Raw genomic sequence first — 19,495 nt, forward strand, 5'->3', positions numbered from 1 at the left:
CAACCAACAATGTTTGGCAGTTCTTTAAATTATGAGCACAACTACTTGCAAACGTTAACTCCAAATTACAACCAGTCTAACGTCAACTAAATCAGGTTGCAGAGGGATCACAATGTGAGAGTTATGCCAGAATTAACTGATATCTGATATCTAAAATGAGATCTGAAGGCGAGGGGTTTTTCACATTTCCTGTTTGGGCCTTGAAGCAATTCAAGCCATTTATTTTACACCCATGAAAAACAACTGTGTACTAATAAAGACGTAACACATCCGGGCAACATCAGCATGCCTTCAGTAATCTGTCCTCTCAGTTTTCACACTGACTGTTATTATCACAGCAGGGGAACGTTCAGCGGATGTAGGTTAAGGAGGAAGTTCGAAGGAAAATCCAGCAAATGACAGAATAATTTGCGGGGGTGATGCTTATTATTTTTCCTTTTCTTCGCACGCATCTCAACTTTTTCCTGCTCCGTATTCCACCATAATCTGGCCTCCAGCATTCTGGAGTTGCGTATCAGTAGCATCCACCGTGCGGTTTAGCTGTTAAAGACGACACTGATAGGAGGAGGATATTTTTCTCAAGTCAAAAGCTCTGCAGCAACTGGCATCATTACGATCATTAGCATAAGCCCAAATTTCTCCTCGTTTCACTGCCTTTCCCTCTGCGCTGCTCCGTTCATGATTATAACATCATGAAAGAACGTCGACTCCGTTTGGTGACATTTTCTCCCTCCCAGGCCCTTCGGTGGGTGTAATGACTTCAGTGAGGATGGATATTAACATGTAACAAGGCCTTGGGTATGGTCTTTCAGTCTTCTTTAGGCCCCACAAGAGGACTCATTATTTTCAATGACATGTTGATGCATTATTGGTGCTACGGGGTATCTTGAAATTATGATTACAACAATCATTTCTCTGGCAATTCCCTGACTGGATCATGATTAAAGAAACCCACATTTACAAGATGACACAATACATGCACAGCAATCAGCCACATTCTATCAAACTGAACTAAGAGGCTGGTTTTCCAAGCATACATGGCGTTAAACACATCATCAAAGATCTTCTTCCGTTGTTAATTTAACCTTTAAAAATCATCTTTATGTATCAAAGTTACATATTCACAAGCTTTTTTCCCACAAAATTAGTCATTTCCTACCTGTAAATGACTTTAATGTAACTCTAGATCACTGCTTTCTACAGAATCGTTGCAGTTCAAGCACACCAGCTCATCTGCAAGTGAAACTATTCGAACCCACACAATGGCAAGTCGTAGCATTAGTGTAATCAGGCGAGACGTGTTCAAACCAATAACTGATACACAGGAAGAGGAATGACATGAAAAGCTTCACCCTGCAAGATTCGTCTTCTGGCGTAGAAAAACATCATAGAACATGGAAACACAGGAAGAAACCAGATTTCCATGAAAGTGTAGCTGCTTTCTACAGTATTCCTACGTAACCTTTACTCATACTGTGTGGGAGACAGACCCAAGTTGGTACAAATTCCAATGAGTCAATGAAATATGTAACGTGAATGCTGGTTTTGAGTTGTACTGCAATGAGCTGAAGGCTTATCAGAAGCCAAAACACTTCACAATTTAGAATAAATTAAGAGTCATCATTCATGTTTCAGGGCAATGGATGATGTTACACTGTGACAAAAGTTTAACATAGTTAGCTTCAGCATGAGGATAGGACAGCACAGGATTTGGCAGGACACTTTGTATAGAACACATCAAGACTGACAGGAAGGCATTAACCATCACAGACATCTCAGTCATGGTGCCCGTTGCTAGTTAAATTGCTAAAATGCTCTCTGTTTGCCAATACAAATCTGCTCGTAGTCTGACTGAACGCCTCCTTAGGTGGTTTTTGCGACCTTTTAAAGTTTATGGACACTTTTCGGATCTTTTAGTACACCCTAACCTCTCCACACTACATTTCAGACAATGTCAATGTCAGAGCTTCACAACACGGTTCATGATCACATGAGGAACATTAAGGAACTGCTTGGATGCAGAAACGCTTTTTGTTAATGCACTGCAAAGCTTTTCGGCTGTCAAGCATAAATATTACTATTGTGTTTGATTGATTTGAACAACTTTAATGTATTTTAAGTGTGTTTTATCTAAGAAAATGGTATTGGATTGGGACATGGTGAGTAATAACAATAATAATAATAATAACAATAACCTTTCTTGACACCCAAGGAAACTTTACAAGGAAACAAATACAGCAGAACAGATAAAAACCATACAAAAGGATCTATAAAAAACATACATAGAGATTTTAAAAAGCATATAGAAAGAAAGAGGCAGTTAGAGCGAATCAATAGTCTTGAACAGATGAGTTTTGGGTTTGGATTTGAAAAGAGGCAGGTAAAGCTAAATATTAAAAGACTCGAATCAAAACCCTACAACAAACCTAAGGAACCAATCTTGTCAGCTTGCAGGTTGGAGCTTTCTGAATCACTATTTTTGCCTCAGAATCTGTGTGGGGAAAGTTGAATGAAAAGAAAGGTGCAAACTTGACTGATCTGCACATTCTAGAAGAAGCAACGGCGTAGGGGTAGATCTACGAGACTTTAGAGGTGGGGAAGGATAATTCTATTAATGAAAACATTTAAATATACAAGTCTGATACACAGAACTGAGTTTTTAGGGGTTGAAGAGAGGCATTTTACATACCTTCTAACTAAAATTCCTGTTTTTCCACTGGCACCAGCACCAACATGCTAACACCATTACAGCCGGTGCTGTTGTCAGTCTGAAAGCAGCCTCACTGTCAACCACTCCCTCCAGCTGAGGAATAACATGGCAGACAGCAGGGCTTCGTTCCACTACATCAGCTGCTGGGACACCATGGGATCTTGCAACATGGCCTCGCCGAGGGAGGCGAAGTAACCAGGGAGGTGGGGGGCAAACGCCGGTGAGGAAGGAAGGAACAGAAGGAGCAGAAATGAGGGAAAACGGGGAGGATGAGGGGAGGCACTCTGCATTTTCTTTTGCACCATTATAAAAGACAGTCTAAGCGATTCCCCTCTGGACAGCGCAGACACAGTCATCAATCTGCGAGGTTAACACTGGGTTACGGGGAAGTATATAATCTTCCAAATGCAGCCCCCGCCTCAGTGCTATTCGAGCTTTATAATGTAATAGACCTCCCCCTCCCCCATGCTTCTGTACTGATAGTGCATCTACATGTGTAGATTCGGCATTTTAATGGTATGACATGCATGCACGCTCCACTGCTTTGCTATAGCTATTTTCCCCATCCATTCTCCAGATGTCACCGGACTTCTATTCACAGCCGTGTAACCTGTCTGTCACATCCAGGTTATTCCCAGTTAGCTCCACTGTGTATACTGGGGTTGTACAGTGGGGGAAAAAAATGACATTCTAGTTCTTTTTCTTGACATTTTTCTTAGACCACAATGGAGAACATCAGAAGAAGAGGAGAATTTATAAGAACACAAAAAAAGAAAGAAGAGAACCACTTTGCTACGAGGATCTGACTTTTTTTTTTTTTTTTTTACAACAGACTCCATGTTAGGGTCTTCAGATGGAATTGGACTGAAATGTTGCCGATATGCCACGTATGGTGTGTTTCTTTCATAGATTGTATATAAAAGATGGATGTTGCAACTGTGATGACTTCCATCGGTGTTATGGGCTGTTGTTCAGCCACGAGTTTGGCATTTTGGTTTTTTGAAGCATAAAAGAGGTGGTTCCAACAATCACAATAGATGCTTCTATATTAGTTATTTTATGGTAAATAGAGCCATAAATTACAAAATCAACATCACACTGCGTTGAAGAAGACTAAAATCTAGAATCTGAGACTCTAAATCCATGAGGAGAATGTTTATTCTCTGAGAAGATACAAGCAAGGACTAGTTTTTTTTTCCATTAAATTCTATACAATCAAATTATTTTGGTAACTACAGGAGTCGCCCCCTGCTGGTCTTCAGAGGGAATAAAAGTTTAAGGCATGTCATTGGCTTTATTTTTTAGACCCAAAGACTATTGTAAGAGCAAGGATGATAGCGTTCCTGAAATTAATTTCTGTTCTTCTTGAGCTAACCCCATCTAGTGGTTGAAGGGTGGGGATAAAAGCGAGGGAGGCTGCCAGGAAGGTGTGACAGTCTTTTGACCGCAACTCACATCCAAGTTCTGCACCATGTTCATCCTGAGTATATCTTTAACATCCAAAGCATTTTTGTTTCTCAGTTTTGAACAAATTTATGTTACAAAAACTACTAATCCCATCTTTTATAGCAACTAAATGGTTGTATATAAACGGAACGTGTGACCTGTGTTGTAATGGTCAAAGCAGCCATTTTGAATGAACAAACAAAGTCCATGTTTGGTAGGAGGACATTAGTATAAACTAGAAACCAGAATTTCACTCAGAGGAACAGAGTTTGCACTTCATAATGGACTATCAGTGTCAAAATTAAGTTCTTGTTTACTTTTACTTGCTCTCTGGTAGGGCTGGGCAAAAAATCGATTTAATCGATTTATCGAATTTGTTGCTAAAAAAGATTTTTATTTTGCAAACTCGAGTTTTTCCCCCGCAGTTTTCCGGCATCTTTCGCTTTCCGTCCGCCCATTCCTCGTGGGCTTCCGTAGCGCGGTGTGACACAGCCCCTTTCCCCGTGGCAGCGGCAGCATGTAACAGAGAACTCATTCAAAAGAAAGGCACAGCTAACTCAATCATTTGGAACTGGTTCGGTTTTGATGCTTCAGACGAACAACAGACAAAGCCTCGCTGCAAAGTATGTTTAAAACTTCAGTGTACCGCCGGCGGTACGCCTACTAATTTGCATAGGAATTTCAAGAATGTCCGAAAGCTCCAAACGCGATTATACAAACACTATACGTCGATGGAAAGCTTAGATTCTCATGAATCCGCCGGTATAAACCACTTTCACATGCGATTACCACAGCGGGTAATATAAACACATTTGTCCGACAAACAACGAATATTCATCCATCCGTTCTCTATACACGGCTTCAACGCACACAGCGCGACTCACATTTCCGGGTTCATTATTACACACAGATGAAAATATTCCACAAAAAACGGCCATAATCCAACCTTTTACATCCAGACGACACAAGCCAGTAAACTATTTTGTCCAAAACATGTCCTGAAGTCGGTATAAAATCCATGAATCGGTCGTTTTCAAGGAAATGCACCTCACGATGTGCGTCCAATATTCCCTGTATTTCTCGTCATATTTTTTTATTTACAAATAGAATATTAGCGATTTTTTGCACTGAAAATGGCTGGAATTGACTGCAGCTGTTGAAAGTGTTAGATGCAAGGTACATTGTACCCAGTCGCAAGTATTTCGCCGATGTGGCGCTGCCTCACCTGTACAATACCACTCGGCAAAAGAGCCGCAACGAGCTGGAGGAGGTGGCCGGACAATGCAGCCGTACATGAGTCTCACAGCTGGACCATGCACAGCATCTGCCTCCAGACAGCATATTTCCCCGATTACCACACCGGTGAAATAATTGCCCACGGATTAAAAGATGCTCTCAGTTCCTGGGGAAATTGTTGAATTACAGAGCCTCATTAACTTGTTCATTAAATTGTTTACATGCGTTTTTTTTATTCTGAGGACAATTACAGCAATAAAGTTACTTTTGACAGTATATCTGATGTCTGCAGTAATTTTTAAGTGCATTGAAAGAAAAAATCGAATCGAAATTCAAATTTTTCTTTAAAAAAATCGGAGATTTTTTTTTTTAGACCAAATCGCCCAGCCCTACTCTCTGGCTAGGTTCAAGCACAAAAACTACATTGTTTGGTTTCGGGAGATAACACCCTAGCTTGGACAAGGCTAGGCACTAACAATTATCTGGTTAGGGTAAGAAAAATGCCATGGCTTGGGTTAAAAGACGATCCTATCACTTCATGTTTGAAGCTGGGTGATGCCTCATCTAGTATCAGATTGGGTGGCTGAAAAGGAACAGTGAAGCTGTAAAACCAGTGGTAAAGATACACTGATTAGAAACAGATTTGTGAAAAGTTACAAGCAAATGTACTCTGGCAGCAAATATATTTCCCCTTAAAATATGATTGAGAATGCAGTTCAGTTGTAATCAAACATAATTTTGTGGTGACTTGGTTGTTTATATACAGCCTATGGTTGCTGTCAAAGGAATTGTGGGATGACTTTAGGTTCTTTCCTTTGCTATAGGATGGATCAGTTTATTACCTGCTGAAGGAGATTAGAAAGGAAGCATCTTTCATTAGTGTCTACAGAACTCTATCTGCTCTTATCACGGTTCCAACTTGGATACTTCAGTTAATGTTGTTGGAAACAGTCAGAACCTTCCTCTACAAAAACGATAACTCTGCTGCAACCCTGCTCTCCACTTCTTTCACTTCTTGCAAGATTGTTGTTGTCAGTTTGCCTGAACCCTCTATCCTTGTTTTTCTGTCTGTTTTCCGAGATTACCTGTTTGACCATTTTCCCTCCTGTTTGGGCCACAATCTCTGCCTTGCCATCTGGATTGGTTTGCCTGCCAACCTGCTATCCTGCCTACAAGCTCCTGTGTTTTTTGCCAATAAGCTACTTTTAAACTCTTCCTGGCTGCCCGGTTCATTCCACCGTTGGGTTTTCCTCTCTGCTCTCCTGACACAAAACTGTGAGAGTTTGTTTGTTCCTGTTGGATAAACTTTGTTGGAGCAGCAGAATATTTTGGCCTTGCTTGGATGGAAACTTCCATGTAGTCTGAGTCAAGGCTAAGAATGTTTTCAGTCAAGATGAATCATGTCATCAGTTCACAAGAAATACAAGAGAAAACAGCAACCAAATATACCACTTATTCTGCAAAGATGACTGGAAAAATGAAGGATATTAAATATGAATAAATAGCCCAATAGGAGTAGAAAAAGGCTTAGAAAATGAGAAATGTACAATGAAACAGCTGAGAAAAACACTGCTTTGCTGCGCTGAACGTCATATTGGGCCTAAATAGCACCAAAAGCTACAGTCATTCTTTAAAGGTCAGCTTATTAAGCATCTCATCAGGGCCGGTTATGTAAGTAATAATACTAATAATGAGGTATCCTGATATAAAAAGTAGCATATAAGGAGGAGAAGGTTAAATCTGCTCTAACAACATTTTCATTCAAACCTATGTAGATGCATTCAAGAGGTTAGAGCAACATAAAAATAGGCAAAAAAAAATGGTAATAAGCAAGAATGAGACTGAGGTGAATTAGAAAAACTCTTCATCTGCCACATTGTTGGATTGTACAGAAAAATCCACAATGATGGCTGTCTTTGCAATGAATAACCAGACTTAGAACCACTTCTAAAACTCAAATTACAACGGAGTCATTAAGAAAGTTGAATTTCAACGCTAGTAGTTCATAAAGAGGGTAGCGTTTGTATGCTAGATATCTATTGGTGTCTCTCTGCACCACTAATTATGCGAGTTTAATGCCAGTGTGTCTTCATGTCTCCTTATGCATTTGTCTTAATAAACCATAATTCTTGCATTATTCTCGGTTACCCACTCAGCCATTACCGAGCTGCTGAATTAGCAGGTGAACAGCACTGTCTTGGAACAATCCCTCTAATTTAACAAATGCTGCTACTAAACACTTTAAAAGAACTGATTGGACTCCATTATTGTTACATTAAAGCACCAAAGTAGATCCTAAAAGATGGACGAAAGCAGAAAAGATACTCATGTCGCCATGGTTACAGCTTTGTGCTTCCCTTGATAACATTTATTTGTTTTTAAATAGCTGTTTGCAGGTGAAGAATTCGGGAGAATGCCGCACTAACATCACACAAACGCGGACTCTTTGTCTTCTCTGTGAACACAACATAGAGACTTTTATTGACTATTGTGCTTATTGAGACTCAATACAGCCAGTTAAAGCAACTTTACTGCATTTATAGCAACACTTTACTGAAACTGCAGCTGCTTCATGTCTCACACACTTCACACAACAAACCTACCAGTCAGCATCACCAGCTTCCTTAAAGCCGATATGCAGTGATCACATTAGTGGGTAGAAATCATAGTAACTATATTAATTCAGATCATTTAATTATTTAGTGGTGGAGGAAGGACTGAGATCCATTACTGAACCACACAATGAAAGTCTGGCATTGAAAATGTCACTGAAAGTAAGCAAGTGTGGCTGTTTATATCATAGAGCATTAGATTGTTATTACTATTAATCGTGCATTATTGTAAAAGCAGGATTATACTGTTGCAGTAACTCTTAACATCTGAAACTCAAAGAATCAGAGCTGATGAGCAGAATCATTTAAAGATAAATACAATACTGCCTTTGAATGGTGTGAGCAAAACAAAACAGCTCCTCTCCCAACAAGAAACTGTAAAGACAATGTGAACCTACCAGTGTGAACTCATTTTAATCTAAAATACTCAAATATATCACTACGAGAAGTCCTAAATATAAGTTACCAAATTGCCAGAAACCCACCAAGCCCGTTTCTTATGCTAGTAGTTTCTTGTCAACCAATCACAGCATTTCACTTCCAAAACTGACACCCTGAGCAGCCAATGGGATCTAAGGAGGTTAATATTAATATTCACAATGAGAGAAAATACATTACTTGTTCTATAAAATGTTGCATAGTTCAATAATCATTTATATTTTATTGTTTCCGAGGGTAAATGACAAAATTGCAATATAGTCATCTGAATAAACAACAAAAACTAGTCTGTCGCAGTTGAAACAAACAGAGAGAAAGGCAAAGATGCAAAGATACTGATATAGTAGAAGAAAATAGTAGAGAATAGCATAGAATAGAATTACTTCATTGATTCCCACTTTAGAATCAGAATTAACTTTAATTACCAAGTACAAACATAACTTGTGTTCAAGAAGTTTAGTTTCAGCTGTTAAACCTATCACTCTATCAACCTGTGCAACAGCAAAAGCACTCAGAGAGTGCAGTACTCCTCCAAAGCTGCTCAGTCGTATCATTTCCGACAGATGAAATCTTTCATAAAAAATGGCCTTCCACTGAGCACAGGCATGTGTTATGTATGTGTACGTTATGTGCAGAAACTGAATCACGTGACCTAAACATGCAATGGGCGGCGAGAATTGATGGGACTTAGAAACACCCCCACAACTCAATCAATTGTTCCTTGTATCATTTCCAACGGATAAGTCCTGATAAGTCCGCAACGGTGGATTTATAGTAGGATCGCGATCATGTGATCATCAGCAGTCAGCTGATGTAGTGTTCACTTGTTGTCATAGTTACAGTGACAACGTGACGCAATCTCGCAATGATACAGAAATCTTTAACAGCTCCTTGGATCCACACTATAAGCCGCATCACTGCCAAATCACTTGATCCATGTGTTATTTCTGATCTTTCCTGAAAATTCCATTCAAATCCATTATTCTGTTTTTGGGTAATATTGCAAACAGACAGACGGACAGACAGATGGACAAACGTACGCTGATCATCACAGAACTCCACAGCGTTCCTTCACGGAGTAACTAATAAGAAATTACAGAAACTACTTTTGCTGTACAGTTAAATACAACTTAAACTCTTGAGGAGTTGATTTATGCCAAGAATTGTGGAAATGCCAGTCTGCCATAGACAATTATTTTCCATATCCAAGTAAAGAGTAAACAGTTGTTAGAAAGGGGCTAAACTTTGGTCAGCTTTGAAAAAAAAAATCACACTCCAGAGAGCAAGACATCGTAGAATGTAATAAAACCCGTAAAACCAGCAGTCAGATCAAGAAAAACACTCCCAACATTAAGTTTGTCTGTCAAAACAGCATCTAAGTGATCAGAAATCTCTCTCAACTTAATAAAACAGACCTTCACGTGTCTATATCAGTTTCGTCTTGCAAAGGAAAAGACTGAAAGAACTAAAAATAAAGCCACAGAGAACAAGAAGATTAAATTAATGAGTAGAAGGATACAGACTTGATTGGACAGGTGGACACAAAATGGAGCAATAAAAGCCGCACAAAACGGCTGGAAGAATAAATAACCGGCGGATCGAAAGAACCGACTTTGACCGTTGGAAGCAAAAGGCCGAAAACACAAAGAAAAAAGTTCCGACTGAGAGAAAAGGCATTCTTAGATCACAGCAGTGCGGGACTGCAGCGCTTTAGGATAATGAGGCAGAAAAAGCTACAGGAGATGTTTGCAGCGAAACGAGGAAGAGCGAGAAGAAAAAAGGAGGAAACATGACTCGCTAAGTGGCTCACATATTCTGAGCCAGTTAGCTGCTCTCTCTTGGGAGACTGAAAAGATGAAGGAGAGGGAGAAGAAATGAGGCAGCGAAAAGGAAAAGGAGACACGCTGAGGGAATTAAAGGAGGATGTAAACACAGTAAAGAGGGAAAATGAAGAGAAAGGGGGAAACATGAGAAATAGGATTACATGTGGGCATCAGATAATAAAGCAATAAGTTCAACGGATCAATGATTTTTATGTCACCTGTAAGGAGAGTTTCTCTTTTCTTTGCAGGCATTTAAAAGAGGATCTTGCACATAACGAGGAGAAATCTTAGCAGAGGCTGATTATGTATTCCTACTGATTTACGGAGTTTTAAATGCTCTGTTCAGAAACGGAGACATAAACAGCACGAGGGGATTTACAGCAGCAGTAATGAAGACTGTGGAGAAAAAGGAAATGCGCATTAAACACAGGCGGGTATATAATTAAAGAATGATAATTAGAAGTAAAAATGAAGCACTAAGGCTTCTAATGAACGCAGCGTCTCATTAACTAAAACCTAAATGAATAATGGACAGATGAGGTGGTTAAAGTATAGTCAATCTAAAATCAGTATTCTGTATTTATTGTACATGTAGCTTCATTTACCTCAGCATTAAGGGGATATAAAACATTCAACTTTCTTCTTTTTTTTTTTGGAAGCCCTTAGTAATAAGTTCCAAACATTACATTCTAATTTTAAGAATAATATTTTAAGTTATAGTAACAGCTGCTCTCAGATTGAGTTGACCAAACTAAGTATTTAAAGTTAAGGTCCAGTCCAGGAATCGACTACATAATAAGGGCTAAAGTAAAATAAAAAATAAACTTTGCTGAAGATGTTTTGCCTCTCAACCAAGAGCTTCTTCACCTCTGAGCTGCAAACGAATCTTGGATGAAACAAAACAAAAACAGTTCAGTTACTTCTTACTAAAACTATTAGTAACACAATGACCTGAATAGACACACACATTTAGAAAGTTTTTTGCCAAAGATTCCCTTTTTTTCCAAAGCTGAGCTTGAAGTCAATTTCTTGTTTGATTTCTTCATGAAGTTGGGTCTCTCATGGTTAGATTTTGATCTTAATGTCTTCTCTTCCTGTGTTGTATGTTTTGGCTACACGCTCTACTTCTGTATTTTTGTGCTGTATAAAGGATGGAGCTAGCTACCCTTTGCAGAGACAATGCATCAAAACTGTCAGCTAGATCCAAGAAGTACTAACCATGAACTGAAAAGGTCTACAAATCAGAAACAAAACGTCATTCATTTCAGTTTCGTTTTGTAAAAGGGCAGTGTTGAGGTGTAACTTTACATCTTTGCTTCTTCTAGAATATGCAGATCTTTGAAATGTAAATGGTCCACACTTACAGAGAACATTTTAGCCTTAGTCAGGTTCAACAAACAAACCTTACAGCGTGTTGCTCATTCTCCCATTCACACACACTCACAACTGTACAATGGAGGTGTTGGGAATCGAACCGACAACTTTACGAAGAGTAGACAACCTGTTGAGACTACCTCACAAAGTCCATGCCATTCCTTCAATCCACTACTTCCTGCTTCCTGCAAACACTGTGAAACTACTCTACGCTATGCAGTGGTAAGTTGTAATACTGGAGTAATTCAGTCACTATTGTTTGAACAGAAAATTGACTTTGAAGAAGGATAAAGATAGAGGAAGCACCACCCTGCACGTTTAGAGGCTTAGTTCGTCATGTTGGGAACAAGAAATTCTGAAAGTCTAAACCTGAAAGTCCACTGATGACAAGGTGGAAACGTTCAGTCGTGGTGTTGACTGCTTCTTTCGCTCATTAAGTGTCCCAGCATGTAAAAACACCATGATGACAAGGTAAACAAAAAAAAAAAAGATTTTCACTTTAGGCACTTTTTAATGAACTGAATGCAAGAACAACCGTGTCTGCTATTTTAATGCATCTCAACAATATTTTACCATGAAATATAAATCTGAAATTTATATATCTATTAACCTTTATTTAACAAGGAGAATTTCCATTGAGACTAAGAACCTACTTTTCAAGGGAGTCCTGGCTAGGACAGGCAGCAGCAAACACAGTTACAAAATTACACAGTTAAAGCAACAGCAAAATCAATCAATAAATAAATAAATAAATAAAAAGGACTACATCATTTACGAGCAAATTCTAAAAAACAAAAGCACGTTGTTGAGTCTGCCTCAATAATTCACTATTTGGATTTAAAGGTCAGTCTTTCAGTGACATATTTTACACAAAAGGTGCAGAATAAACAAAAGCTTTTTAATCCAATTCAGCACGGACATATGTAACAGTAAGCAAATAACCTTGTGAACGGAAAGAGTAAAGATCAGAACAAATGTAGGTGGGCAAAAGTCCAAGTATTGCCATATAAATGAAAGTATACCAATGATGAATAAATCATCATATGAAGAGCATTAAAGCATAAAACTGACTTTTCTTTCTATCTCACTTGCTGTATACCCCATAAGTAAAGCCTTTTCTCTTGACAGACTATCACTCCTACCTGTTTCTAATGGTGACCGCAAGATTTTAAATTTAAATCGGGCTCCACTTCAAGTTAAAAACTGCTTGTAACAAACAATGCACCAACCCCAGGAAAAACCCTTCAAACCTTCATACCATCAACATTTTTTGGTCTTTAAGTGGAACTTTGAGTTGTCTTTCTTCATGTGGCGGTAACTGCTAGTCTGATATATGATGCTTGTGGTTTTAATTTGATAAAAAAGAATGAAACAGATGCAGTTCTGGGTCAGTCAGTCATTGTGGGACCCAGTCACTCCTCCATTCTTTAGTTCTGCTTGGCTGAACAGCCCTCACCCTTTAGGGAATCTTCTTTTCTGTTTAAGTTTTAGGATCGAGTGGTTTTTATGAGGCGATATCATGCTTTTAACTCCACTGAATAAACCAGAGAGGTGCTGGTATTTAGATAACAAAACTGTTTGGGTTAGTAACAGAGAGAAGAAGCACTAAAACCCTGTGATGCTTGGGGGGTTGAACCAGTGACCCAGTTTTCTAAGACACAAGATCTGCTTTGAGTCCAGACAGAGGAAGTTACAAAACATTCAGACCTGCTCTCCAAACATGTTTCCTCTCAATGTACGGTCAAATAAAATGCAAATATAAAAGGTGACGTTAATCATAATGGATTCAGCAGAGATGAAAGAAATTACAGCAAACATAAAATAAAACCTAAAACCTCCGTTTTAACAAATAGACAAGAACAACCAAAAGTGCATGTAAAGTCTGTGTTGGAGATGTCATGGAAGTGAAGTTAATTAGCAACAAGGTTTATTTTTTAACCGAAACCATGCTTTTCTAAAGTTATGTGATTAAAGAGTATCAGCAAGAATGAAGGGAAAGGTGTAGAAACCAGCGGTGAGACCAGTGATGTCTGGTTTAGAGGCACTGAGGAGAAGACAGGAGGTAAAGCTGGAGGTAGCGGAGACTAAACTGTTGAGGTTCTCTTTGGGGGTGACCAGGATGGATAGGATCAGAAATTAGTCCATCAGAGGGACGGTGCATGCTAGATGTTCTGGAGATAAAGCCAGAGAGGCCAGACTGAGATGGTATGGAGATGGACAGAGGAGGGATAGTGAATATATCAGTAGCTGGATGCTGAGTTTTGAAGACTAAAGAGGAGGTTTATGGATGTAGTGAAAGAGGATATGAAGTTAGCTGGTGTGAGAGAAGAAGATGCAGAGGATCAGATTAGATGGAGGCAGATGATTGGCCCCTGGAGTTAAAAGAAGAAAGGAAAAGAAGAAGATCTTTTTTCAAACTTAACCACGTCTAAATTTACCAAACACTAAAAACGGCAAGAAAACAACCACCCATCCATCAACTATACACCACTTAACCTTCATTAGGGTCGCAAGGGGCTGGAGTCTACCTCAGCTGACTTGGGTGAAGACAGGAGACACCCTGGACAGCTCACCAGTCTATCACAGGGTTACATCACACTCACATTCACACCTACAGACAATTTAGAATCACTAATTAACCTCAGCATGTTTTTGGACTGTGGGAGGAAACTGTAGAACCTGGAGAAAACCCACATATGCACAGGAGAACATGCTAACTCCATGCAGAAAGATCCCAAAAAGGCTGGGACGCAAACTGGGGATCTTCTAGCTGCAAGGCGAAAGTGCTAACCACTACGCCACTGTGCAGCCCAGCAAGAAAACAGCACGTAAAAAAATGCAAATAAAAACATGAACACATTCTCTGATTCATATTCTCTGCATTCGTACCGATGAAGAAAACAGCACACCTTTTGCTAATGTCATCCCCTTCATTCCATTGCCCACAGTTATCCATAATGCTTTATCTTTTGTTATTCGTTACTGTCCGTCAGACCTCCTCTTACCTTTTGTTGTTACACCTTTCCATTTGCATCTGTTTGCCAGATCTTTTGATTCAATTACTCTTTGTAGTTTTTGTCTTACTCTCTGCTACTGATTAGCAATCAAACGCAAATTAACCATTATTCACCCTTCTATTTACATATGGCCCCCTCTCTACCCTCTGACACCCCTATAAAATGTGGACTCTCCCAATGCTCTGGGTCGACTTACCTTCACTGACTCATGCTCTGTGTTGATAAACCCACTGTATGCTGAAATTCCAATAAACACCCTACTACAGCAAACTTTGAAGGACTGAGAGTGAAATTTCTTCAACAGTGCACTAACTCTGGACAGGTACAGTGTCCACTGCTCCACTGCTGCTACGTTACAATTCATGCAGAACTCAGACTGACATCTGCTCCCAGTTCACCTGTTCGCTCTTTTTGGATTTCAGGACACAGAAAGGCAAAGGTGAGATAGTCTCAGATTTGCAGATTTATGATGGTGGATGTATGTGGGGTATTTCTGTAGCAAAACTATTTGTAAATGTGCATGGAGAGATGTGTGTCTGTATAACAATCTGTCAATGTGCAAAATGATATGTAAATGGATACTGAGATTTGTCAGTGCAAACCGGAATCTGCAAATGTCTTTTCAAAATTTGTGCATCTGTAATTAGGGTTTCAAATGTGCCAGCTAGAATGCACGAGCCTGTGAGCCTAAGCTCAGGGCACAAAAACCCCTGAGATACAAATCTCCCCTGGCAGAAGCGTAGCAGACGCCACACGGAAAAAGACATCCAGTTGTGAAGCCCGCTTGATTTGTGACTGATGTTTGTCAGTATTTCCAGCACTTGTGACCAAATACTTACACTTTTCATCTGTTAATATCTTTGAACGCATTTACAGATCTTCGTATGCAAATTTCAATACAGATTAGCAGATCTTTTACACATTTGAAAACCTAATGACAGATACACAAATTTTGAAAAGACATTCCAGCTTGGATTGACAAATTTCAGCCTGCATTTACAAATTATTTTACACATTTACAACAAGAAAAGCACTCAGAGAGTGCAGTAGTCTGCCAAGGCTGCTCAGTCGTTGTATGATTTCCGACAAATGAAATTTTTGAAAAAATTGTGGTCTGCAGAGGTCTATTTGCAATAGGATCACAGTCACTGTAACTATGACTACAAGTGAACACTACATCAGAAGGCAGCTGACGTCGTGTTCACTTGTAGTCATAGTTACAGTGACGCTGTGCCACTATCTTACAATGATACAGAAATCTTTAGCTAATCCATGGATCCAGACTATAAATTGTATCACTGCCAGAATCTAATCACTTGGTCCTTGTGTCATTTCTGACCTTACCTGAAAATTCCATCCAAATCCATTCATCCATTTTAGAGTAATGTTGCTCACAGACAGACAGACAGACAGACAGACAGACAGACAGACAAACCAACGCCGATCGTCACATAACTCCGCCGCATTCCTTGGTGGAGTAAACATCACTACGGATACACAGACTGAGATACAGACAAACAACTCTCCACACATGTTTACAAATAGTTTTGCTACAATAATACCTTCGTAGGATGTCATGTTTAAATCTGTGATCCAGTACGAAAAACCATAAAGGTCAAATCAATGCAAACGTTGCTCTCCACTCCATTACCAGCTGCGCCTCTCTATGAATGTTAAGAACAAGGGTGGCAAAAAAAAAAAAACATGTATGCTGAAATAAATCATCTTCTGAATGAATTATTCATGCTTTGAAGAATTTGCAGCACTGCTAGTGGTTCCCGGAGGCAAAACATTCACTAAACATACGAAAATGTTTAATGGCAGAAATAACATGATTCTGCATGCCTAACTTTACAAACGCCGTCAAGGCTGCCCTGAGGAAACGCCTTGAGATCATTAAAACCAATCATTTCAATGCAAATAAGTACACATCATTAACAAATTCCATAGCAAAAATCTTATTATGTTTTGTTACAGTTTGTGAAATCCAATTGTTAAACACAGATTTGCCACAGGAAGAGTTTATATCCTGCAGTGACACTTCGACTCTGAAAAACCCAGAAAAATTTCATGTACATTTAGCTACTCACTGTGGTAATAGCCTGGATTAGACTGTGTTCTTAGACTGCTTGTTGTCTTCTTCTGGAAAACATGCTATTTTACTGTGTAATAATAGTAAAGAGATGCATACCTGTTGATAACAAAATGGCAATTACAATTACTTTAGTAAGAATTTGTGGTTCTAGTCCACTAAGAACACATTTCATACAGTTCTTGGTAGTACTTTGCTTAAAATATGAAGGAAGAAGTGTTCTATCTTTGAAGGTGAACCTACTTTGAACCAGGACAATGCATGATGAGTTGTCGCAAGCTAAAGAAGTTACATTTGTGCGCATTCTTTATTGTTATATTGTACATTTGTTGCAAAAAAGTCCAATTCTTTTCCATCTTCATCCCTAACAACTAAGAGCTTTTTTTAAATGTGATTTCCGCCTTGCTTTGCATTGCTCTTTAACTGTAAAAACCCAACGGGAGCTCAACAGCTTGAGTGAGCGACCCATAAACAGGGGCTATAGTCCCTGACACAGTGGTCATGGGTTCAAATCAAGCTCATGGCCCTTTGCTGCAGGTTTGCCCCCATTCTTCTCCCCACTTTCCTGTCTCTCTCTCACTGCTGTCCTATGAATGAAGCCGAAAAAGGCCAACCCCTCCCCCAAACAACTTCAAAATTCTTTTCAACCTCATTTGTCAAGTACATCCTTCTGGTTAGTGGTAAATCCTGGAACATGCAGGTTATCTTTTGACTGTCTGCTCCAGCCCACAACAAAGTCTACTGTGGATCTAAGTGCGTCGTTGACAAAGTCACCATAAAAACCCCAACAAACAATAGTATAGCAAACATTGCAAGATGGTCAAAGTCGGTATTGAAGAAAAAAGGCAGACCGAATGAATTCAGGCTTATAGTATACAATAAGTCAGAGTTATTGGTATGTATAGACTTACGCTGTAGAGGATGTCCACCCAGCCCTCCATGGTGATGCACTGGAACACCGTCAGCACTGCAAACAGGATGTTGTCGAAGTTGGTGATACCAAAGTTGGGTCCGGTCCAGTATGTTTTGCACACGGTCCCGTTTGGACAAAGTCTGGCCGGAGCCTCTTGACCACAGGGCCAGTCGGCTGCTCTCTCATCTGGTCAGAACAGAAATAGAAACAGACAAGACATGCTGGTTTCTGCTTTGTGTCTGCATTTGAGTTATTCCTGTGCATTGTGTTTGTCGGATTTACAAAACTTTTAGAAAGTACTTGCCAAGCATGCACTAGAGGTTGGCTTAAACAACTTCTCAAAAATGAAATGCATGACAAAAACAATGCCAGTCTAAAAACTCACATTTCAGAGGTAACTGAATTTGTATAAATCGGTCACATCAGACAACAAAGGAATGGTCGCTGTACAGCATCACATCGCTCTAGGTTGGGCAGCTTTCAACAAAAATAAACAAGTCCTAACATCAAAATGAGTTCCTTATCATCGGAAATCCAAGATCTTTGACACTTACATCATGCCAGTTGTGTTACACGGTCTTGATTGTGTTACCTGGAGAACAAAGTCACTCCAAAATCTGACTGTATTTCAGAACCAGATTATGAGACTGATGCCTAACAATCGCCTCAGTGACCGTATTCCTATCAGTGAACTACTCAACACTACCAAACTGAAGCCGATTACATGAGTTATTAAATCAAGAGTACTTAAATTATTTGGTCATATCAAAAGATCAACCCATGGTGTGAGTAAGATACACTACCGTTCAAAAGTCTGGGATCACCTATACCATTTTATGTTTTCCATGAAAACTCACACTTTTATTCATGTGCTAACATAATTGCACAGGAGTTTTCTAACCATCAGTTAACCTTTCTACACCGTTAGCTAACATAATGTAGCATTAGAACACAGGAGTGATGGTTGCTGGAAATGCTCCTCTGTACCCCTATGGAGATATTCCATTAAAAATCAGCCGTTTACAGCTAGATTAGTCATTTACCACATTAACAAAGTCTAGACTGGATTTATGATTAATTTAATGCTACCTTCACTGAAAAAAAATCTTTTTCTTTTAAAAATAAGGACATTTCCATGTCACCCCAAACTTTTGAACGGTAGTGTATGTCTCAAAGGAATGTTAGCCGGTAAGAGGAACCAAACGCTGGTTTGACAACGTCCACTCATGGACAGGACTTGACCTTTTATCTCTTAACTCATCTGATGGTGATCGAACTTTGTGGAGACAAATATCGCATATTGATGCCCAATCTGCAACAACCGGAGGAAGCGCACTGATGATGATGATCTGCTGACTGTACCTAGAGTTAAAAAGAAGACAGTCGGGGCACAGGCTTTTTATTTCCGTGCACGGTCTTCTTGGAACGCTCTTTCATCTGACATTTGCCAAGCTTGGTCAGTAGAGGTGTTCAAAGAAAAGCTAAAGACTCACTTGTTCTGTGTTGTATATGAATCACAACTTGTGAGGTACTGTGTCTTCTTAGATATTTTTATCAGTTTTATTGTGTCTTCTCAGCCATTGTTTTTTTTATCAGTTGTCATTTTATTGTAATTTATCTGTTGTTTGCCCTGTAAAGCACTTTGACGTGAAAGTGCTCTTTCAATACAGTTATATTGATTATGATGACGTGAACTGTAATAACCACATCTTTGGAGTTTCTTTCAGCTGCTCAACATAGCTTCATTTTGTACCGTCAGTTAAGCCTGTAACTCTACTGAAGGGAAACACTCGTTGGTATCCCTCACGGCTGCCCCACCCTTGACTGGCTCCTC

General features: G+C 39.4%; 1 protein-coding gene across 10 annotated transcripts in view; it reads right to left on the reverse strand.

Annotated features, from left to right (window-relative positions):
• Positions 1-19,495, reverse strand: part of cacna1bb (calcium channel, voltage-dependent, N type, alpha 1B subunit, b) — a 292,647-nt gene that overhangs the window by 154,821 nt on the left and 118,331 nt on the right. For all 10 annotated transcript variants that reach the window (XM_051938169.1, XM_051938175.1, XM_051938177.1 and 7 more), the window contains exon 6: positions 17,660-17,847. In XM_051938169.1, the coding sequence (XP_051794129.1) occupies positions 17,660-17,847 (188 nt within the window). The remainder of the gene's footprint in view (positions 1-17,659; positions 17,848-19,495) is intronic.

Source organism: Acanthochromis polyacanthus, chromosome 18 (genome assembly GCF_021347895.1).
Source record: "Acanthochromis polyacanthus isolate Apoly-LR-REF ecotype Palm Island chromosome 18, KAUST_Apoly_ChrSc, whole genome shotgun sequence".
In the NCBI taxonomy this organism is placed as follows: Eukaryota; Metazoa; Chordata; class Actinopteri; family Pomacentridae; genus Acanthochromis; species Acanthochromis polyacanthus.